The sequence below is a fragment of the Seriola aureovittata genome, chromosome 19 (assembly GCF_021018895.1).
Source record: "Seriola aureovittata isolate HTS-2021-v1 ecotype China chromosome 19, ASM2101889v1, whole genome shotgun sequence".
Taxonomy (NCBI): domain Eukaryota; kingdom Metazoa; phylum Chordata; class Actinopteri; order Carangiformes; family Carangidae; genus Seriola; species Seriola aureovittata.
Window position 1 is genome coordinate 17826346 of NC_079382.1, and position 24498 is coordinate 17850843.

The window sequence follows — 24498 nt, forward strand, 5'->3', positions numbered from 1 at the left end:
ACAGTTATTTAAAATTATACACATCCATCTGGCAGAGCTGAATGAGTCCAACAGTGCAGAGAAATGAAAATGTTTTAGTTGCTTTGATCTGGAGCTGTAAAATCTACTTTTTTCATATTTCAAGATAGTAATGTGGTATGTTGGTTCAGTAGGCAGCAGAGAATATTTGTGTCTGACATGTGTGTATATACAATTTAAATTAAATTGCTGAGTACTGTGTTTGAGCACAGCTTCAGCTTTGAATACAAACCAAACACAATTTTTCTGTATCAGATGGAAGATTTTCTGTCTCACTTTTGGCTGCTATTACAAGTTTTTTTCCCAGTACCCTTAGCATTTTCAAACCTAACATTGGTTGGTTTTGTTGTTCTACCAGGATCAACTTAATTTATTTTTATCTGCATCAACATCTGCATGCATAACTTCAGGTAGCAAACAAATAAAATAGGAGCCACAAAGGCCGTACCTTTATTAACTACAGGCATCTTGAGGGGGATGCTGATGACACCCACCAGGTCCTTAGTAGGAACCAGAGAGCGCAGGATGGCTCGGATACGCAGCGCCTCACCTTTACCCGCATTGATCAGCTGTAACAGATGAAAACATACACCACATCATTTCATTCAGGTAATTGTAGAGACACTTGTCTTCATAACAGCTGATGAAAAAAATGCATCAAGTTCAATTATTTAATTTTGATAATTATTTTGAATCTGATATAAAGCTGTTAAAACTGTCTGAGTCATTAACCAAGTCCACATTAATTTCCATGTCGTCCATATTGTAGGTTACAGTTCATTGTACAGTGTGCTATTCCTCCGCTCCAGTTGAGCCTTACATGCATCTCTGGAGCGCAGCGTCCCAGCAGGTCAATGAGAGCTGAGTAGAAGGACATGATGGCGTTGCCCATGTGGATAATTTCTCCTTCTTCCTCACCACACCTGACACACACAGAGACAAACATTAATCTGTCATTGTAATAACTATCTTTCTTTAATACTGCAAACTTTCCTGATTGCTGAAGAATCAGGCAATTTAAGAATAAAGTGGGGGAAACAGAAGCAGTGGATGGACAATTTTGTGAGCATTTCTAACAATGTTTTTTGGTAGAATACGTATCTCCTTACAGGCCACTATCATACACATATTGATTTTGCCCACTCTCCCAATTTCTATTCTCACTTCAGGCAATAACAACATTCCTCCATTAAAATGCAGCCCATGTATTACAGCCTGTGCATACTAATGTGTGCAGGCAGACACCAACACTTTCTACAAACTGGCCACAGCTTCGAACAATGCCAAGGCTGCTATACTCCTTTCTCTTGAGCCTCTAAACAGATAAGCACCTCTGTCTGATGTGTTCAGGATAAACTTGTGTCTTAAAATGCAGTTAAAACGTCTCAATTTCAGTATTTAAGACTTATGCAAATAGGCAAATTAATGACACTGTTTTTTTTCCATTGTTTTTAAAGAATTTTCTATAAATGCATGAATATTTTGTAGGAGAGGATGAGGCATATCCTAGCACAAGTATATAAAAGATTAAACCAAACAACTTAATTTGTATCTGACATGCATTAAATACACCACCATCTTGTCATTATTTTAAGATAATGAAAAAGATGTTTTACATGTGTTTAATTACTGCAAAATCTTTCCTTTATAATTACTTTTCTTGTTTGGCTGTTTAGCAAAGCAACTCGACCAAACTCTCCATTCAAACGGAACAATAACTCACTGTTACACTACTTACACAAAGTAGTAAAAGTAGTAAGTAGAAGTAGTAAAGTAGTAAACTTCTATCTCTTCCCAGTAATGTGAATAGAGCCACATACAAATGTGGCTATATTAAAGAGTGTAATAACTAAGAATAACGCTGGTTTAGCAGTGCTCAGAAACACACTGTGAAATCTAATTAAATGGAACAACTCTCACACAGACACAGATAATGGGAGACTTTATCAGTACTGAATACTTTCGAGCCACTCAATGAGTTTTTAGTGTCTCTTGATGATCTAAATGCTGATTCAGAGGCTTTTCAACCCAGACAGGAACAAGGATATGTGAGAAACTGGTGTGGATTCCTACACAGTAGTGACTCCAGGTGAGGTTTTTGGCAGGTCCAGGGCAGGATCCTCAGAGATCTTGATGGCCTCCTTCATAGCAGTCAGCAGACCCTGGCCTCCCTCTCCCCTCAGGGCGGGGCCAAAACATTCAGGGCGTCTGATCAGCAGCTTCACCACCACATTGGCATTTTCCTCCACACTCTCCCCTGGTATACAAAGACAGCAGGCAAAGGGACAGGCATTTATGAAGCGAAGATTGAATTATCCATAAAAGGACAGATCAGAGTAAGCTTCAAGGCAGAAACCCTGGACATGATGTCCAGTGCTTTTCAAAAGATCTATATATTTATATTCAGGGAGCTCCAACTTGTGCATTTTCTATTCAAGGCAACAGAGCACAGTTGCTGGTAAATGGTGATGGCGGAAAGAAGACCATTAACTCACTCCATCACTCCAGCCAAAGTTTGCTGGCAGATTCTGGGATTTCCTCCAATCTTTTTTTCATTTTTCTTTTTTAACTGTGTACTCACACTACACATAAGAAAAACAGATTCACACAGATAATGTGCACCTCAGAGTTATACTGTGTTGGGTTTTTACATGTAGCATATTGTAAAGCTAAAATTTCCTTTTGTGCCATAATCTAAACTGTAGCGATATCACCTTGTGTTTGTATGTTAACCATAGTTATACAAATTTATTAACATATTTCAAAGTGTATAATTTATCAATTTGAAGTTTACAATTGCAGGTACCCATAAAGCTTTTGTCTGCAAACACATTTGGACATTTCTGTCAAAACAAGTATTATGTTTCCTTACGGATTAATAAATATGTTGAATGCATCCTGTGCCTCATAATTCATTTACAATATCTTATTTTGAAAGTTTCAGCTTGTAGTCTCCTTTGACTCAATTTTATTGCTGTATTGCCATCTTTTACACCATGAGTGTTGATGGCTGAAGGCATTGTGTATCGATTAGATTTTCTCCACATTCTGTATGTCTGTACACTCAGTATGAAAGTCAACATACCATTGCAGAAGACTGCGAACCTCAGGAAGGACAGGTAACGCTCTCCCTCGATGGGGTTCCAGCCAAGGTCTGGGTAACCCTTAGCAACCAGTATGGCACAGCTCTGGAGACCACAACCTGCCAGGTATGTCACCACCTACACGCAAACACACAAACAAGTCTGTTTCACTCGTTGTTATTATCTTGGGCAAACTGTCTTTTTGACTGTCATTGTCAGAAACAGTGACAACTTGAAAGCTTTTGCTGAAGTTGCTTATTCAACCGTCACAAATTCATTCTGAATTTTTGACCGAAAAAACTTGGGTGGCATGAGTCTTCCATTTCTATCAGACTTACATAAGTCAGCAAAGAGATGTTTTAATAAGAAATTAACTTTTTAATAATGTGAAGTAATCTGCTCATCATTTTGCTATTCAAATCATTCCAATATGTAATATAGAACTTACTCAACATAATGTGAAAATTGAACCACATAAAAGACTATTAGAATACCAGGAAGACTAATTTCATCTCGCTGAGTAGGTGCATCTGCTTTTTGACTAGAAGGCTGTTTCAGTGCATTCATTATCCATAAAACCAAATGGACTACTCTCCTCTCAGCATGTTAAACATAATAGGTTTCAATTTCACAATTTTACAGTGCCTGGAATAGTATTCAACACTAAACTAAGTCTATAATATGACTGATTCATCTGCTAGAACGACAAATACCTTGAGGTCAGCTTTAATAAACAGAATAGCCACTGTCTGGTTATGTAATCAGCCTGAAACCATTAGTGACAGAGCTGTATGGCTGAGCTAAATAGCTGAATAGTTACTTAATTTCATGCACAATATTTATCAGCTATGGGAACAAGCCTTCTGTTCACACGGCACATTTCTGCTAACAAAATAAATTCATGTAGCAAATACATTTTTGTACTTAAAATAAACCTTAAATATTTGTCTTCGATCATCAAGTTTTAATGGTGAGCAAAGTGGTTCAAGGGTAAATTTTGGTGTAGTTGTGACAAATATTACCCTATGTCTGTTTCTTCTGCACATTCAGTCATTCAGTTGCAGTGAGTTATGTTTTCACTGCTGTGCTGTGATTTAGTGCAGAAGTAACAAACCTTCTCCAGATCAGGCTCCTCCAGGGCCAGAGCCAGGCCATTGTTGTCCATCACTGAGGACGCTGCGACATCCAGTGGAGTGGAGCCCCGCATAGCTTCAGAGGCTAAACACACAGACAAAGTGTCACCACCAAAGCAAAAAGGCATTTCATTCTAAACAACAGGGGGCAGTGTATCTACATATGCTATCTTGATATTCTCTAATCTCTCTCTTTTAACTTAGCAGGTAGTGTTTAATTGTTGATGAGACCAGTTCACATCTCCAGCTGACCTTTGAATAAAGGCTGATTTCTTATCAAAAATGTAATTCTGATATATTTGTGCACAGAATATTTCAGCAATGAACTGTGTCCATTTTAATGGACAACTTTGATTCCTGTTGACTACATGAGCATTAATATTGTATTCTGTGCACTTTTTTTAGTAACCTCTTCTTAGAAAAGCCCAAGTTAATCAATCCTCTGTGGCTCAATGTGGACAAACACTCCCTCCCTACATAAATGGTTACATTCCCATTGGGCACTTACTCTCAAATGAAGTGCATAATGTTTTGGGGCAATTTAGTTGAAAAAAAAAAACTAAACAATTAATTGCTTTATAATTATAACTATGTCCTTCATGCAGGCAAACTTCACCATTTGGGATGATAAGTACTAAAATAAACAAGCATTTACCCACAGAAAGCACAAGGCATATCTCCCAACACGTTCACATTGACGCGTGTGATTTATGATTTATCAAAATGCTTCATGTGAGTGGTGTGCTGAATTCATCTGTCCTCTTCAGACTATGTGAACCTCTCCTCTTTCACAGAGGCAGGTGCTTTAGTTTACAGCAGCAGCACTTGGAACCCTGTGACTCATCAGTCCTTCCCTGCATGACTAAATAACCCCGTCTCCCATTTTCCTCCCTTCCCTGCTCGCTGCCATTCTCTCCCTCTCTCTCTCTCCATCAGCTGCCTCCTCCTTTGCCCCTTTCATTCTCAAAAGCGATACCCTGACATTTTGAATTACAGCCTGTTATTTTTCGTTACTAGCCGCTTGTCATAATATGGGTGATGAGTTTGTGTCTGCACTTCAATTAGCTGAGAATTCTTTCAGCAAATGGCACCTATTGCTTTCATTTGCATAATTTTAGGAGCAGCATGGCAAATATGTGGGGAAGTATTTCAAAATGTCAAAGCATCTCTATAAATACTTTTCTTAACATTTCCCTCTTGCACTATACCTCTCCAACTTCCTTTCATCATTTCACCTTCCCCTTTTGAAAATCTGCTTTTCTGCACTTTCTTCTGCTCATCCCTCATATTTACTTTCTATCATACATTTTAAACCTCTGTCTTTTTCTCTCACAATTATATTTACATAACATCAAAAGAAAAAGCTGTAAGATGGCTGTCAACAGATACCAGGAGTGTAAACAGTCTGATTTAGTGAATGTATCAAATCTTACCCAGTCCAACACTGCTGTTCTCCAGCAGGTAGCTCAGGTGGTCAAACATGGCTTTCTGGTTCTGCCGGCTAATACGACAGAAGTAGCACAAGAAACGACAACAGCTAGCCACCATCTTGGGGAAGGCAATCTCCTGTGGATGAGGAAATGAAAACACAAAAGTAAAGATGTGCTGAAGTAAAAGTAGGCCGTCAGTTTTTGTTTTTTTATGTGAAACTGAAACTCTTAAATTTTCCCTTCAACAATCAAAATACAATATATACGAGTTATTCTAAAGCTGCTGGGAGAGGGTATATTTTTGAAGATGATATCAAGCGTCTCCCTGAAGAAGCGACTTCAAGAGCTCAGGCGGATTTTAATCAATTTTGATATGATGCACAGTCTTATAGTCTATGTTTGGCTCTGTTAAAGGTCTAGGCTTATCAAAACACTTATAATGGAGTCAATAAACAAAATGTATTTTGTGTTGAGAACACAACAACTGGAAAATCATTTCACCTTTCGCATCTAATGCTATTACCTCTGTGTCATCCCTTAGTTGTGTAAGATCTTGTGTGGGTTAAGTCTAAGCATAAATCTAAGAGTGAAGTAATTTTTGTCCGTGACAGATGAAACTAAACTACCAGAAGAACTGATAAGATTCCAGAATGAAGGGAATCTTACCTCCAGCAAATGAGACGGAAAATATGCACAGCACAGAAAAATCACACTCATGACTGTTCAAATTTCAATCATGCCAAATGCTTCCACTTCTAAAAACCAAAGCATTTTCACCTTATGAATGTGTTTAAATCTGGTGAGAGATTTCTCTGTGTTAATGCTGCCTGTGTGGTTGACTTTTTTTATTTTACGTTTTTAAATTAATCCTTGACCAAATTATCAGCATTAGTCCTGATTGTGTGATGAAAGTCATAACTGAGAAATCCATAACCCAAAACAATCATGGTTTGATATTATACAGTACCATGCCATGACTAAGACAAGACCACAGATAATCAATAAGAGAGTAAATATTGCAAACCTATATACATTTACAAGCTGTGGTACTGCCACTTTATATGGCCACAGTAAGTGAACAGCACATATCAAGTGGCAGTAAACTGGTCTGGAATTTATTTCTGAGACATCGTGATGAGACTGCCAGAGTCAGATATGAAGGCCTGAATGTCTCCCTGAGGTCTGTCTGTCTGAGGTTCAATTCATGCTTGGCACTGGTCGTGGCATTAAATCACACCCATCTCTTCCAGCTTCTGTCAGCACTGCCCAAAAAGGACAGGCTTGAGAGGCCTCCATCTCACCCTTTTCATGCCTACCAATGCCCAGTTTACTCCTCTGCCCTCTCTTTCAACCCTGTGGTTTTTTCTGGGTATTAAGATTGTTGCTCTTGGGATCTCTTAGGATAAATTTTGCAGAATAAAACTAATCTAATACTCAAAAGAATGAATTACAACTACAACATGTCCACTTAACTAAAAGTTCCCTCCAGTGGTTAATATGATCAGATTAGAGCCAAAACCACCTAATTAACAGAAGATTCATTTGCAACTATTTACATAATTTATCAATTGTTTGAGCTACTTTTACAAGTAAAAAAATCATTTGCTGGTTCCAGCATCTAAAATGTGAGGATTTCCTGCTTTTCTTTGTTTTATATATTTGTAAATTGAATCTCTCTGTAATTGGACTGCTAGTCAGACAAAACAAGACATTTTAACATGTCACCTTCGGCCTTGGGAAAATGTGATGGACATTTTTCACTTTTTCTGACATTTTATTGACAAAAAGATTAACAAAGATTAATCTACAGATGCATCAATAGTGAAAATAATTAGTGGCAAACTACTAGTCATGTAAGCTTTTAATTCAACATGGCTGAGAAGTCCTAGAGGTGCTCAAAACTGAAAAGTTTGAGCAACAGCTCCATGGCAACTGACTCTCAAATTCAAACTCAATCTGCTGATGATGAGGACTGTATTGTGAGGTGAAAAGCTCTAAAACTAGCATTAAAGTGGACTTTTAGTTGAAATTGCCTGTAAACTACAATTTACATCCATGACAGTGAAGGTTTTGCAGCACTGGGTTGTACTGACTGAGCTAGAAAGTGTTGTCAGCACTCACCTGTGACTTGTCTCCTCCCAACACATTAACCATGACCTCCATGACAGTCTCATGCATGCCCAGCACTCTCATCAGGTTGGGATGTTGGTAGAAAACCTTGTTGTTCATGATGTCACTGGGAAAGTGGTTTATGAAGGTTGTGATGTATTTTGCATTCCAAAATTTTAATACACTGCACATTGGAAATACGGCTGGACAGTGGAATTTTGTCGAAGTCAGTTATAAAAAAAAATAAATAAACCTTTAAGCAACCATATTTTACATTGCTTTAAAAACTTAGAAAGATGTCACTGCATTTATTGCAAGATATTTCCTTACCCGAGTCCATCAATCATGAGTTTCTCCTCCTCTTTGCCCATACGCACTGCCAGCAGAGACCTGATTTGACCCAGGGATGCCAATAGGTTAATAGCATCCTGCACAGATGCAGCACTGATGGTGTAGGATTTCTTCATGGCCCGGAGCAGCTCCCCGATGCCATCATACTGCCTCCTCAGCAGGCTGAACATCACCCTGACCAGCTCTGGGTCCTGGATGTGAGACTCCTGGGCCCAGGTGGTTATGGTCTGGGAGATCAGCTCTTTCAGGTTGGCTGGAGAAGTGAGAATTCAACATCCGTACATGAATAATTTTACAGGGGTAGAAAATTAGTGCTGCTTTGCTGTAGGGGGTTAATGGAGGCACCACACCTGACCACCATTAAACAAACAGTGTATTGGACTTCTACAAAATGCAGCAACAAGGATAGCAAAGAAAGCGCTGTAGTGCTGCCACTGGTCATTTGTCAATTATTTTTTGTCCTTTTAAAACAAATTCGGAGAAAAATCTCTTTATCTCATAATAACTCAAAGGAAATCTTCATCCAAATGAAAACACAAAGCAAAACTTAAGACTGGAACACAAACTGTCTCCTAATCAGCATCTGGTCCTATGTGTGAAACAACCAGGACTCACCAATGTTATATTTGGGTTTAGCTCTGTTTTTGGTCACTAACAACTTCTGAGGGAAATATCTCTTTAGTTGCTAAATGCTCCATTATGTTTACCAGCGAACTTTGCCTGTTAACTTAGTCACTAACTTTGTCTGCCACCTGGTACATGGTGCAAGTTGGTGCAAGTTCAAGAGCAAAATTTGGTTTTTAGAGCTATTTGAGCTACGTGAAAACAGCTTGTTGATATGGCCCTGAGGAGCTGCCCAGTGCTGCCGAGGCCAAAAACTACGCTATTAGACCAGTGAGAGTGAACAAAAACAACAAAGTTGAGGGCCAAACTGCCTAACAATGAGCTTAAACTCCATACAGCCAAGAGCAGCTACATTTTGGGGTGTTAATTCTCTGTAGATGCCTCACTGCGAATGATTCCTTTGACATTCTCACCTTGTTTTCACATTATTATTTGATACATTGTTTTCATAAAAATAAGCAAGATGTTGCAATTTCACTAAAATGTATGTAAAGTTTTACAACTCTTAGCTTTCAGTGCATTTGGGAATATTGATATGGAAAGTTTTTGTAGCTTTATATTACAAAAAAAAAAAAAAAGTTGTGCACATAGAGAAGCATTATTAAACACTATCACTGGAGCTTTGTAAGGCAGCAGACTGCACCTGTAGTCAGCTAGTCTGTGCCACTGCTCTCACAATGTCTTATACTGCTGTGCAAAATAAAATGTGTTAGATTTACAACAAGTGTTCAATGGTATGAGCACAGTGGAGTAATGTTTTTAGGCTAGCATACAAGGCACAAACTGACACACACACATAAACACACCCTACCAGAAGGCTAGAGAGGCTAAAATTGGTGGTTACTACTTCAGAGGAAGAAACCAAAAGGCAACATAAATACTTCATTAGCAATTAATTTGATTTTACTTTGAGTCCATTGTCTTAGGGATTTTCACCCTCTCTTCCTGCAGATCACCTGCAGGTTCTGAGATATTTTTAGGCTGTCTTGCACACACACAGCATGTTTAAGATCTACCCACAGATTTTCAATGATGTTTTTAGTCAGGGGACTGTGAAGGCTGTTCAAAAGCTTTTCAGGAAGTAGTTTATGGTGGATTCTGAGTTTTGCTTTAGATCATTGTCTAGTTGTAGAAACCAGCCTCTTTTCAGTTTCACTTTCTTGGCTGACTGCAGGACATTTGCGTCCAGAATTTACTGATATTTAGTGAAATCAATTCTTCCCTCTATCCATGAAATCTTTCCTGTACCACTGACTGCCAAATAACCCCAAAGCTGAATATTTCCACCCCCATACTTAACAGTAGCAGCATTCAACAAACAGTACAATCTGAAATGACACATGATGTGTGAAAAGCAGAGGAAGCCAACTACTAGCTATCTACTTTAGTAGAGCAGCCAATAAGGAACTCAAGAGATGGAGCCATGATGGCAAAATAAATGAAACATTTTGTGCGATCCAGGATTTTTTAATAAATCACCAAGAAAAATTCACAACCAAGCAAGAAATGCTTGGTTCAGAAATATGAGTCAAGCAAAAGTAGTTTTTCTTAATTCATGAAAGGAGTGGGTTGTGCTTCTGCTTTTCTAATTTGAAGAGATGACCTTACCATAAACTTTATGCCTTAATGTATACTGATGATGCTGTTGTTTATTCAGTAAATCAGAGAAAGTTTTCAAATAAGTTAACAGTGTACTCTGAAGTAGTATCTGACTGGTCTGACTAATCACACGTTTTTTTTTGTTGTTTTTTTTTTTTTTTTTTTCCACAGTGTCCATATATCGAACATAAATTTTTGGACGTTGCATGTACAATGAGACTGTAAATCTCTCACACTCTCTAAATGTGTTACCCATTATTGGTATTGTCCCTCCTCTTGAAAGACTGAACACTTGCCAGAACAAACAACATTCAGTCATAATTTAGTTAATCTTGACTCGAAAATGTTGACGCTACAAGATAATGATTGAAATTTTTAAGCAAAATGCAACTAACAAAATAGCCACGACTACTCTAAACCCTCTTCTTCCTGTAGTATTTAGACTGTCGCTTAATAACGATTATGGCATAACTGACTTTTTCGGGTCCTTCAAACTTTTTACTCCAGATGGACTTCCTTGGAATTGTTTACAGGGACTCTTTAGAAAGAGCTATGGACTCTGTTCCCCAGGCCCCTCAGAAATGTTTTTCATTTCAGGAATAACACAGGTCTAACCTCATGCATTTTATCCACATTTACAGCCATACAAGACAGCTATATAGAGATAGATGAAAATTAAACTGTAACCCAGGAGGGGAGTTTTTTTTTTTTTTTTAAAAGCTGTAAAATCTGGGTGATCCTCCAAACCGTCATTTTAAGGTCTCATCAAACTTTAATCTCACAGATGACAGATAACAATAAAACGAGCCAAAACTACAGAGGAACTTGGTGACATGGGGTGATAAATGTGGGATGTGGCTAAATGCTGCACCTCTCCAAATGATAACATTGTTATTCTGAACTCTGAGTGTTTAAGTCAAACAGTCCAACATCTGTAGCAAACAAGGGGTCAGATTCGAGCAGAATCCTAATGAGAGACAAGACAGATACAAAGAGAGGAGAGAGAGAGAGAGAGCCAGCTGCCTCAAAGGTGAACGTCTCGCGGATTCACATCTGCTCTGCATTGTCTTAAACAGTGTCTCACATGGGAGTCATCACAAGCACACACACACACACACACACACACACACACACACACACACAAAAAAAAAAAAAAAAAACCTGCAGGCTAATCTGCAAATGACCACACACATGGTGTTCTTTCTAAAAATCTTTCGTAGCTGCTCCAAACTCAGTTTTCAGCGAAGGTCAAACACCAAAAATACTATCAAAGCTCCCATTCGCTTTTGTTCAATTTTTTTTTTTATAAATTCTATTAAGATGCAGTCAGTGTATCTGAAGTAAGGCAACATGATATAGGAGTAAAAAAAACAAAGGATTATTCCTGAGCACTACATGGTGGGCACCAAGAGTAAAAAAAAAAAAAAAAACACACCTCCATTACAACAAAATTTAATCATGCACCCCAAAATCAATTTAAATTAATTGTTTGAACATCTGGTATTTAAATAGTGGACGTGAGCTGCTCAGTCATCGAAAGACTTAAAAGATCAAAAACCATGAGAGGTATGTTATCAGTAGACCAAACATGGAACTACTCCACTGGAAATGAACAGTCGACCAATTTGAGGATTAACAATTGTATTAGCATTTATGTAATTCCATTAACTCTTAAAATTAAGGCACTATTCTTTATTCAATCATCCTGCCACAGGGTTCTTTTACACCCCACAAAACTCTGTCTATTGAGATAAGACTGCTTGTTTTTGTATCTTTAGGAACAAAACTTGTTTATTTTAAATTAAATCTACATTGTCAAACATTAATAAGCAGAAGTGGGGAATTAGTGGCTTCTCTATGTTTTTTATGCTAAATGATGAACTGCAAGTAATTAATTTCATTCCAAAGTTTGGGGCATTTTGAGTCAGTTTTCAGATGATTCATTAATATAACATTTACATGAAAGAAGAGCAGCTTGTTTCCTCGCACAGCATGTATTATACCCATTTCAATATGATCTTAATATAATGTAGAGAATGCATGTCTATCAGAATCATCTTCAATCACATCATCTGTCCACTTATAAAGCTTTTCAATAATGCAGGCTAGGTGTGGGAGGCTGGAGTAATGCATTAAAATTTATAGCAAAGAGTCCTTGCAAAGACTGTCCATTAGTCTTCTATTATTTGGTACAGAACAACCAGGCTTTCAGCAAAGGGCAGCAGGGAAGAATATTGAAACCACTGACCCCAGACTGAAGCAAAGAACTTGTAGCCCAGCAATGTCTTATGTCCTATATCTCACTTATGATGAAGAAGTCTGGAATTATTTTGAGGTTTTGCAATAACAATGTGATGCTTAATGAAAGTTTCAAAGAAAGGTAAAATGTTTTAGAAAATGTTATGGCTTACTGTCTTTCCATCAAACCTTGAAATACAGACTGATTGATTTGATAATGGCAGCTGCACAAAAATCATGCGTAAGTGGGTTGAACTGATTAAAGTTAAGACTTCAACTATTGCTACATGCATGAATTAATTTTGACTTATCTTTCCTTTATAACATAGGGGTTAAATATTGTGACATGTTGAATGTTCTCATGTGGTTTGACCGTCAACTCGTACAATGCCTTCTGTTCACGTGTTATATACTACACATAGTCATCTGTCTCTGCGTTGTGTATTCCTCCTAACTTTTAAGTATATTTTCAGGTTACTACACCATTTTCCTCTTTGCTTTTTAAAGTTACTCACTAGGAGCAGCCTGTTCAGTCTCTGTGGGCTCCTCCTCTGTCTTCTGAGGTGGACCCTTGATCTTGTAGAGTAGAGCAAGGAGACGGCCTTTTATTGAAGTGTCCTGCTCTTCCTCTTCCTCCTCAACTGGAATTCCTGCAAGGAGAAACTCTTTTCTGTCAAACATTATTTTAAGATTTCGCATCAAGAGCTTAAATGTGGACACAGTGAGGTGTACTGGCTTTAAAGTGCAAATGTATTAAAAAGTGTAGCCAAGTGTAGCAATTTTAGACACCAGTATGTTGACTGTTAGGATCTATTTCACTCTAAACATATGTTGAGTGCTTATGATTTTAAAATCACATCTCAAAAACTACTGCTTTGTTTTTTTCTGGTCATAGGTCAAGAGGAAACATGTTGGAGCTGAATCAGTTTGTATGAGAAAATACGTAATACGAAGTAGAAAGCATGATTATCAACTGAAATCAAAAATATGTGTACCACAGTGCAGTCGCAATTCTTCATGGAAGGAGCAGAGTTCATCCTGGATCTCCTCGGGACAGGGGCAGTCCTCCCCTGCACTGAAATTCAACAGTATGTTGATCTGCAGGAAACAGACAAACAAAACAATAAGATGAGAAGAGCTAAGACCGGGGGGAGTGAATACAACAAATTTGTTTTAGAGGCACAAGGGAGAAGGGAGAGAAGGGCAAAATAATCTCTCACACAAGGCTGCGAAAGAATGAATAAAAGAAAGATAGCATAGCAAAAAGGCAGAAAGGACAGCAACATTATTATTTGGAGTTGCACTCAACAGAAGAATAACTCATGTGGTCTCCAGTCTGGTCTGAAGTGTTTCTCATTAAGTCTAGTGATAAGCACAAAATAAAAACTTTAAAGTAATTCTTGATCATAAACTTAGAAATATAATTTTTAATGATTAAGTATCCTAAACAGCAGCAAATCTGCTGTGTGTCACAAGCTAACTATAAAACACTAAATATAAATGAGATGCTTCCTCAGGCTAAGTAAATGCAGTGACCAGTTTAGGCTACTCTGATGTCTATTTCCGTCACTGCTTTTTAATAAACCATGGGAGGAACATACAGCGATCTAGGGGAATGTTGCCTACACAGAACACCTGCTGCTGACCACTACTGCCTATTTTTCAGGGAGTGTAGCTGGTGGGGGGGATGGGGGTGCAAAAAAACAATATGCACATGAAAGCTTTGCAGTCATATAGATCTCAACTTGCTTCTGTGTTGTGTGCAAGAGCTTTGCTCACCACATAAACACGTAATCTGCCCACAAACCGAAAAGAAACGAGTGCGACTTTGTCGCTACTGGGCAGGAAGAATAATGTTGTACCTTTTTCTTTCTCTCTACTATGGCTCTAAGACACACTGAAAAGATAAATGGCTGTTAAATGGAGTCTACTCATTAGGTACACTGATCTGAGCCCCTGGCTCTGTACAATTATTACACACTGAGCTGAAAAACACTGAAAGCATGTGGTGTAAGGAAAGGTACAACTGAGGCCTGTTTATGCGCTTTAGTTTGTATTATTCTGATTAACTGAGTAGCAGGATCCAAAACTTATCAAAGGGTCTCAACAAATATTTCCGCTGCTTCTATCAATGCTTATTATATTTTAGATGGAAAGAAACCAAAAAGAGATTTTAAAGTTTTGATCATCAAACAGTAAAATGTTAAGATGAACACGAGTTGGGTTCTGCTCATATTAGCTTATTGATGATATGTCCTATCAGTGTTCATGTCAGCTGTTAGGTAACAAGAAACTGTGGAAAAATGCCAAGTTAGTTTTGATTTTTTATTTTAATAATAATAATAATAATAATAATAATAATAATAATAATAACAATGTTTTACATCGTTATTGGATTTTTGAAATATCAATATTATTATCAGTGTCAAAAGTCCAGTATCCATTGCGCTACACATAATACTGTCAAACTGCTGTTCTTTTATTGGTCCCAAAAATGCAAATTATTACAATCCCAAGTTAAGGACCTTCTGAAGGGTACATTATTTGTTACCGGAGTAACAACATTAGTTCATTAGTTGTTACCAGAGTAACAACATTAGGAGGATCCAAATAAACAATAAGGGTTACACAGTCCTGTCTGTCCCTGGACTGACCGTTGCCCAGATGGCACAGCACAAAGAAACCTGAGTCTGACCTCTTTAGAGTTAAAGGGCCAATTGCTTCAACATCTGCTGTGAGAGCGAGCGAACCCTCAGGGGGATATTTTGGTCTGAAATGTTCAGATAGCACAGTCTGCTGGTTTGATTTAGGTTTCCGAGCAGCATCTATACTCTGGTCAAACTGGTATTTTTGACTTTGCGTTTCTGTTCTGGTTTGCTTATTATTATATTCTGTTTTCTTCAACAACCTGCACCAACCATTGCAAACAGTTTAAGGGCTGAGCTATAGATTTGATGGATTGATGCTGTTTCTGCAGTTTTTCACAATGCACCAAGCTGTAAAATGTTTAATTTTTTTTAAAAAAGAGAGAAGTTGAACAAAGCATACTGTAAATTTCCCCTTTGGGTCTAATAACAATTTCCTACTCCTAATTGCCAGCTGTTTAACTCTCACTGCACAGCTAATTCACTCCAAGTTCAATTTAGTATCACATATGGCGAAATTTACTTTTTGGTATACCAGCTGAAAATAAAGTTAAGGAACAACTGAAAACTAAAAAGCCACAACTACAAAACCTTCAAAAGCTCATGTTCCAGTTGCTGTCGCTGATTTTTCCAGTCAAGGTAATTGATTTTCTTTCACCCTAAGGGTCGACTGTTCATTCTGGGGTTTTGCCTTAAAATAATATGTTACAGAACATTAACTACATCTCAAACGGGATGTAAACAATTTCTTATTTGCTTTTTTGGTCCACTGCAGTAATTGTACCTGTTCCTGCGGGGGGGAACGAAACTCTTTGGTCTTCTTGGCAGTGACAGCGGCAGACATGTTGAGTGCCTGCATCAGCTCATTGTAACGGAACTTCTGGTTGAATTGCAGCTTGGACACAAAGCTGTCAGAGAACGAGACGATGGACTCGATGCGGTGCTTCAGCTCACAGTCACAGAAGTAATGCAGCAGCTCACACATCTGAAAAGAACAGAAACCTATTCATGAAATCCATTCAAAGAGATGAATTCAGCAGGAATGCAGAATAAGAATTAAAAGTTTCTCTTTCTCTCTGTGTCTGTATTATTTAATGTGGGTTTTGAATGATTCTTTTCATATAAACTTATTATAAGTTTTTTTGACTTCAAAGAAACCTCACATATTATTGCAATTTCCAAGAGATGTACATCCGTCATACAAGTTGTTTTTATCAACTTTTAATCTTAACAGCATTGTGAACTTTTTGTCATTAACGGGAACATTAGTATTCAGTCACTGCCTTGCTTTGCAGTTATTTAGTCACTTCTCAGTATGAGATAAATCATAAAAGCTTCAAACTACTGACAAATGAGGAACTACTGTACCGAATCGAATGCTGGAAAATAAGATGCGTAAAATTAAAATTTAATTAAAACCCTGGCAGATAAGTGATGGACCTTTTATTTTTTATGCAACTCTTCAATGTCATGTTCAAAATCACTGAAACATGTGAATGTTTTCATGATCATTTTCATCACCTGGCGTTTGACAGACTCGGGCAGTGACTTCTCCAGCAGACCTTTAGCTGGCGGTTTACTCTCCTTGGTCTCCTCTTCTCCCGCCTCCACGGCCTTCTCTTCATTCTTGCTCACCTCCTCCTTCTCCCCCGCCTCGGCCACCTCATCCGCCTTCCCTTCCTCACCCTCAGTGGCTTCTCCGAACACGTTGGGGTCAATCAGGAGGAGAATCAGCCTTACCTCCTCGCTGGTTAGGACGCCCATAATTAACAGCGTTCCGATCAGCTTCAGAATGGGGACGAACTGGTACTCGGCGCTTCCACCTACTGGGTCTCGGATGTGTAAGCCTCCGCCCTGCACAGCCTCAGTGAGCATGCTGATGGCTTTCTCTTTCAGGATGACTAGAGGGATCTGAGGGCTGTAGAGATACTGGTGGCGTTTGGTGTTGATGATGCCGACAGGGGAGAAGTTGACCCGAGGTTTGAGGGAAGTGCTCAGTCCCACTCCAGGCAGTGAGTGCCGCTTGGACTCGTCTGGGAATAGCTTGATGGAGCGCGTCTCCTCTGTCACAGGGATGATGAACTCGTTGTTCATCATTAGGCGAGCCTCCTTTGCAGTCTCAAGATGGATGCTGGCAATGAGAAGAAGAATAAGTTCAATCATTACATACATCTTCCGCTCCTTGGCCATTATACGTTTCAAGAAAAAAAAACATTCAGCACTCTAGATTTAGGTTTAAAAATAATCTTCCCTAAGTGGTATAAATGTGCAATTAGTAAGATTTCTGCAGCCCTGCTTCACAAAATTACCATAATATACTGACAGGGTTGTTGATCAATACTCATGACTCAGCGATTACCCGACTAGCTGCTGAGATGCTGAGTTCTCAAATTCTTTGTGGCCTTTAATCACAATTTGGAAACAAAACTCTCCACCCACAGAGATGTTAACATTCTCCACTTAAAAGTGCATATTCAGTGATAATGGAGGTAAACGCTATGTATTCAAAGTACCAGGTGACATTCATAATGTATGATTTAGCCCAGTTATGTCCATGTGTAGTTAACTTGAGAATGTATTAGCATTCACTACAAATACATCACAGAGGGGTTATTAAGATTTATATGACAAATTTACTTTATGGTCCTATGTGCCACTCAATCACTTTAACAGTAAATTGTGATGGAGTTGGTATTATAATAATGCTATCATAGTTCATCATTAGATTATTTGATGAGTAAAGATATTGCCGACCTTATTCTCTTTTCTGTGCATGAAAGTGGAGGTTGTCAAATATGAATCACTTGCAGCAGTGTAAGCTTTTTTTTGTATCACTAACGGCTGCATTTATTATTTTTACCACTACATTTTCTACTCATCCATAAATGAAATGTAGATAAATAAGATAATTTTCCCCAAAAAAGTAACTGGCAGTGCAACTAACACACCTGATGAGAACATTGTAGAAGCCCTCTCTGAGCATGCCAGAGAGGTACTGGTTGTCGATGGTGTAGAGGAGCTGTGATTGGTCCAAGTGGCTGCAGAGGGCGTGAGCTACACGAGTGTTTCCCAGGGCACAGAGGGCACAGTACAGCTTCAGCGTGTGGTAGTGGAACTTCCTCAGGTCTTCATGCTCTGATAACTCCAGGATATCCAAACACCTGGAAGAAAGACATGGAAAGAATGAGATAATGGGGAAGCAAGGGGGTTATTTACACAGTAAATACTAGCAGGCAAACTTAAATTTCAATACTATTACAACGGTATTTACTAAAGGAACTAGGCAATATGGTGTATAAGCCGTGGAATGCTATGAATGTGTTCACCATCAGACTATAGCTTTTATGTGATGGTAACTCTCCTTTGTACTGTCTCTCTGTGCATTAGGCAATTTTGGGAAATGCTGTTAATCATTGTGAGCAGTAAGATTTGTGCAACAATGTTACAAAGTCTTGATTTGGCAGGTATTTAATTCACTAAAATAGACAAAAGCAAAACATTCCCATGTTGTAAATTCATCCATTAACAGAACAATCTTGATTCCACATAATTTACTATTTCATGATATATATTGATATCATGATATATAAAATTACACTACACTGGATTACACAATGGTTGAGATTGTTGTTGTAATTTATGCCCTCAATTTTGGTATAGAGTGCTCCTAAACACATCTACTCATCAAACAGATAAAAGTTGTCGTTTCTCAACTTTTAACATCACAATAAATAGCAACAAATCTTGACAACATTAATTTTGAGTTAATGAGGTAATTACATTATCCAACAAATTACAGGACATAACCAGACCATGAATAAATAAGATCAAGAATCACATTGTTTTATGTTTTGTGTGACACAGGTCAGATTTCACATTGGCAACTGGAAGCAAGAGAGGAAATTTATTTACTGACAACACTTGCACTTACAGCACCAGGGAGACTAGTAATCATCTTAATGATTGTGTTGCATATTGTAATTAATTACCAAGGTATTTAATGGATTGCTTTTCATTTAGTAATGTGCATGAGATGTTCACACCACTTGTTAATCATAATTATAAGAGCAGCAAGACAGCCCTCTTGGATCCCACACTGCTGACCAATAACTTTTTTCCAGATAATGCAAGCACAGGATAACAGCGTAGGAAAGAACAAGTCAAAAGTCTGAATCTTAGAGGTATGTGTTTGTATATTAAAAGCTCAAATCCATCCATGTTCCGACCTGTTCTCCTCAGGTATATGAACAGCCATGATCTGCAGCTGCTCCAGACACTGGACCACCCAGCCATGCCTCTCGCTGACCCGAGCTGTCTCTACAGTGAGGAAGGTGTTTGGCATTCGGCTCCACAGCACGGCCACGATTGTCTGCACGTCCAGTCGTGGCGGGCACTGTGGCACCGGGTTCCTCTGCTCGCTCTTGAATATGGCTGATGAGAGCGGCATGGCATCCTGGGAAGAGAAGGAGAGGAAGAGAAATAGAGAGTAGAGAGAATAGATCATATTAATTCAAGGCAAACAATATTAACCTGTGGATGGAGCATGGGCTTCCCGTTGTAATATTCTTCTTGCTGGAATTAACACTTTGACTCTTAAATAATTTCTAAGTGATTAAAATATGTGGTGCCTTCAGTATCAGGTTTGAGGACCCTGAGGGATGCTTGAACAGAATAATGAAGTTTAACTTCATTAATATTTCATTCACAAATTTTATCCTCGTATCGTCCCAAGTAGTTTATATATAAAAAAGAACATGCACTTCTATCACAGTCTCATTACACCCACTACTATTCCCAGTGCAGATGGAGCTTAATACTCAATTAATGATCGCAAAAACCTCCTATATGGGTCAAGGAGTCAAAATGAGGGTCTGCTAACCAGCGTGTGACTATTGAGGATGTGTGACATAAAAAAAAATTATTAAATAAATAAAAAGAAGCCCCATGCTTGTTCTGCATATTATGCTGAGCTATTGACCCCTTTGAGGCAAGTGAAGTGTAAGGCTATGGTTATGGAATAAGTTAAGAGTGAGTGCTTAAGAGACTGATTAAATATGTGTAAAACTACACTACTATACAGCACATCATGCTTAATGTTAAGATTAAGAAAAAAGAAAAACACACCTTGATCTTGACAAATTCAAACTGGAAGAGGTTTGCACTGGTGGGGCGTACAAACACAGATGGGAAGAGCTTGGTATTTGGTTCCACCTGAAAATAGACAAAGCAAAGTTCAACATCCACATCATGCACTTACTCAAATCAGTTTATGTTCACAGTCAGTTCATAGCATTTAAAAATCTACCAAAAGAAAACAAAAAAGTGCTGCAACACTGCATGATGGATAGTAATAGTCTAATCCTTCCTGAATTGAAGCCTTTGTGAAATCTGGGATAATGGTATTTTCTTTAATGCAGCCTTGATACTCAAATTGGCAAATTTGACAAATGTCAGAAGGCATTTAACGTCTAAGCCCATGGATTATCTGCTGTTTTAAATGCCAGTTCAATGAGTATGATTTGGTGTATTGACACCAATCACAGACAAAAGATAAATACAATGAGAGGAAAATACAACCAGCGCTTTAATGTGGTTACAGGACAAGAAGCTTTTCATCAGGGTAAAAGCCTCTTGATCTCCTCAGAGGGCTTTTCTTATAAAAAATGCCAATTCACGACTAAATCAAGGAATGAAAAGGAGACAATAAGAACAGAACAAGACTTGGTTGATAGAAGCTTCTCAAGGAATCATTTTGATGTCTAGTCAGGTTCAATACCAAGCGTTAAAAACCTGAAATCAGCGAGGCGAGACAAAGATTACTGAGCAGATGTCTATCTTTGTTATGACTCTGATATTGAAAAAAGGGAGAATTCAGCTGTATAATTTCCTAGCTGCCTTTCTGCAGGTCTAATTTACTGCAGTGCAAATTTGTTTACGTTACCTCAAAAGGAAGACAGAGGGGAATATATTTTCAGTGCGTGCAGACAATACAAATATATATGAGCGAGAGCCATCTATCCAAATGATTTATTAGAACAAAAACACTCTAAAGTCCTCTGTCTCTAAATGTAATAGTTATGGAGCCAAGTCTTGCGGAGAAATAATCCAGTCCTTTTCTTTTTGCTTTTCAGATGGATTGGAAAAGAAAAACTCTACACCATCTTACAGTTGGCATACAAAATAACACAATAATGACATGCACATACATAAGTTTATAAGCTAGACTGCCCTTGTGTCTGAGTCCTCTGTGCCCCACTACTGTGCTTTGTTATTCTTATTTACCTGATATGTTGTGGGTAGCTCCTTTCCGTTGGCAGTGAAGGAGACAAGGCCGGTGGCAAGGTCAATCAAACAGCCGATCTCCAGGTCAGAGTTGGAGCGGTTGGAGGAAGACGGGCCAACGGCGTCTGCTCCACACACCATGTAGCAGTTACTCCTCTGGACACTGCAGCAAAACAAGTAGAAAATAAACCTGGCGTGCATAAATCCATGTGAATGTGAGGATCCACAGGACAACAATATCTTTTCATTATGTGCCACATTCATCGATCTGTGTTGACTTGTGACTCTTGCCTCATTCATATTCATTCTGTCACACCCGGAGGCTTCTCTTCTGCATTTACTCTACTGAATACTGAAGGAGGACGGAGACTGGCTGATAAAAAAAAGATATGTCATGTCTTGTCTTTGTTGTGCTAAGGTCAAATTATGGCTCATAGGAAATCTGGAAACATAACTTTACCACTCTTATAAAACTAAGTTTACGTAATTTAAATTTACGTTTAAGCAATATTTTGACATTACTTATTTATTTATTTATTGAACGTTTCACTTGAAGTGATTTTAATGATAATATAGGTATTAATTGACCTGTTTTCTTGGTTGTATAATTTGCCAGGTAATCTGAAGTCCTGCATATCTTTCTATCTTCACATCAAGCACCACAATGGAAAAACAGGGCTTGGACTTCATTCTTTTTCATAAAAATGCTTGATTTTCTTTTGTTCTTGTAATATCAAATGCATGTTCAGAGGGAGATTGCTCTTTTTATACATGAAGTCTTACCAATGCAATAGAAGGCAATAATTATATCATCAATCGGGAACACTTGTATTAATTTCACTGAATTAACAACAATGCAGATGATCAATCTGAACATAAAACCATGATTCAAATTTTTAAGATTAGCAATGTTTTGTTCATTTACAGTAATTCGCTTATTGCAGAGTCTGTGAAATACCAAACAAGAAAAAGAAAGAAAAAGAACAGGAAGAAGAAAAACAACAAGAATAATTTCCAAAAAATCTTTGCCTTTTCTTGCAATAGTTTCTGTGTTTCTGTGCAGCCCAAATTGGATTCCCTCACAATACTACCACATAGCCATTAATACATGTCTCAGATTATTACATTCTTTTGCAACACCCAGCGCTATCCTGATATAAAGAGTCAGCTTAATAAGTTTTACTTCAAACTTTGCCTTAAGCACACTAAGACAACAGGAAAAGTGTTGCAGAGAGAAAGCAAGAAGTGATGCAAGGGAATGGAGAAGGTACTGTGAGAAAACAACAAAGTATCACAAGGAAATCCATTTCTGAAAACACATATTCACAGCGTCCTTAGGGGTTCTGTACAAAAAAAGAGTCACACTGCGACCCTTAACCCATATTATTTGACCTTCTCTAAATCACGATAAAGGTGGCACATTAAATTCCCTTGTATTCCCTGATTTCCTTAGAGAACAAAGCAAATCTGCTGACCACACTTCTCTTAAAATAAATAAATAAATAAATAAATAAATAAATAAATAAATAAAAGGGAACTTGCCTCTCATGGACTCGGCCCCTCTCATCTCCCAGGGTGACGGTGACTGTTCGCGTCTTGCTGAGGCCGAAGTTCTTGCTGTGGTAGTGATAGTCTGGTGTGACCCAGCCCACCCACACCGAGGCAGGGTCCTGTCCAGCAAACACTCTAACTGAGTGGTAGTACTGCCATTAAAAAAAGGGGGACACAGAGTACAACTGGTTACTCTCATTGAACAGAGCCATTCATAACAATTTTTTTCAGATGTCATGCATATCTTTGAAAATTTGAGTTGATTTACAGTTGTGATGCTTCCATAGTCCATAGTTCCATCTTCTTTTGGAGGATGGCTGCAGAAACAAAAACACAGCAGCAGGTTTGTAGAGCAACAAAATTTCATCTTAATTTTTTGTATTGCAGGCGGACCAAATAAGTGCAAATTGTGTCTAAATGATCAAATTTATCAATATAACATTGCTACTAGAACAGTCATTGTCCAGGAAAACAATTCCACTGCTGTTCCTCCATAATTAAATTTTCATTTGCATCACTCCCACTGCTAATACAATGTCGCACTGATGTCTGACCTGAGTTTCAGTGATTCCTCCAGTAACTTGTCTGCAGAGTAGAACTCTACAGGCATGCTCAGTCTACAGTACACCATGTCGTTGTTGCTGTTCTGGGTGCCAAACGTCTTGTGGGTGACCTTGAGGCAGGGAGGGCTGTCCACCGTTCCATCGATCCTTGTCACCTGAGGAATTAAGTGAGTCGGGGCGAACCAAAACCCAAAGGAGAGAAGCAACACACACCACCAATGTGTCCATCAACCCCAGCTGCACTGTTCATTACAGATACATTGGCATGCATAGATTAAAAGCTGGAAAATAGCCATACTACTGTTACTTTATGAAGGCTACTTGACAGTTTACAGTGTTGATAAATACAGTGAATATAAAGAGAAAGAGAAATGGATATGACATGCAATAAAGGTCCCCAGTTGTAATTGAACCAGGGATGTTTCAGTGAAACTGTAAGCATCTTAGCCACTACGCCAGATGATGCTGTTAACATGCAGCCTTGATAGTCAGCTGACCCAAAAATTATGATATTGGAAATACTTTACCTCAACATGCATGTGGTCCTGGGGTATGTTGACAAAGGTGGGGAGGCGCTTGCTGAACCACATGGTGATCTCTCTGTTCATGTTGACAGCAAAGGGCTCAAAGCCTTCCTGCAGACCACACATGGTGTAGTACTTGAAAGTATTGGCATCCTTGCCCAGGTTCATCCGGCCGATCTGAGACATCCCCAGACTGCACACAGGGATGAAACCTGGGAAGAGGTAAGGGACATTCTTGGGTTTGCCACTTACCAGGAAATGAACGGCAAATATTACACACCTGTGCTTAATAAATGTCTATATCTTCTCTGAAGTGTGGCATATCAGACAGTCATCAAACCTGCACCT

The 24498-nt window shown here is 38.5% G+C and overlaps 1 protein-coding gene across 12 annotated transcripts in view; it reads right to left on the bottom strand.

Moving 5' to 3' along the window:
• The window catches only part of ryr3 (ryanodine receptor 3), a 111628-nt gene that overhangs the window by 36360 nt on the left and 50770 nt on the right, over nucleotides 1–24498 (bottom strand). For all 12 annotated transcript variants that reach the window (XM_056404771.1, XM_056404769.1, XM_056404770.1 and 9 more), the window contains 20 exons: nucleotides 24154–24362; nucleotides 23618–23781; nucleotides 23332–23380; nucleotides 23055–23215; nucleotides 21513–21675; nucleotides 20355–20441; nucleotides 19457–19683; nucleotides 18179–18391; nucleotides 16752–17361; nucleotides 16015–16215; nucleotides 13581–13683; nucleotides 13101–13235; nucleotides 8104–8377; nucleotides 7786–7900; nucleotides 5668–5800; nucleotides 4216–4319; nucleotides 3104–3239; nucleotides 2092–2275; nucleotides 839–941; nucleotides 467–587 (listed from right to left, as the gene is read on the bottom strand). In XM_056404771.1, coding sequence (XP_056260746.1) covers nucleotides 467–587; nucleotides 839–941; nucleotides 2092–2275; nucleotides 3104–3239; nucleotides 4216–4319; nucleotides 5668–5800; nucleotides 7786–7900; nucleotides 8104–8377; nucleotides 13101–13235; nucleotides 13581–13683; nucleotides 16015–16215; nucleotides 16752–17361; nucleotides 18179–18391; nucleotides 19457–19683; nucleotides 20355–20441; nucleotides 21513–21675; nucleotides 23055–23215; nucleotides 23332–23380; nucleotides 23618–23781; nucleotides 24154–24362 — 3492 coding nt within the window. The remainder of the gene's footprint in view (nucleotides 1–466; nucleotides 588–838; nucleotides 942–2091; nucleotides 2276–3103; nucleotides 3240–4215; nucleotides 4320–5667; nucleotides 5801–7785; nucleotides 7901–8103; nucleotides 8378–13100; nucleotides 13236–13580; nucleotides 13684–16014; nucleotides 16216–16751; nucleotides 17362–18178; nucleotides 18392–19456; nucleotides 19684–20354; nucleotides 20442–21512; nucleotides 21676–23054; nucleotides 23216–23331; nucleotides 23381–23617; nucleotides 23782–24153; nucleotides 24363–24498) is intronic.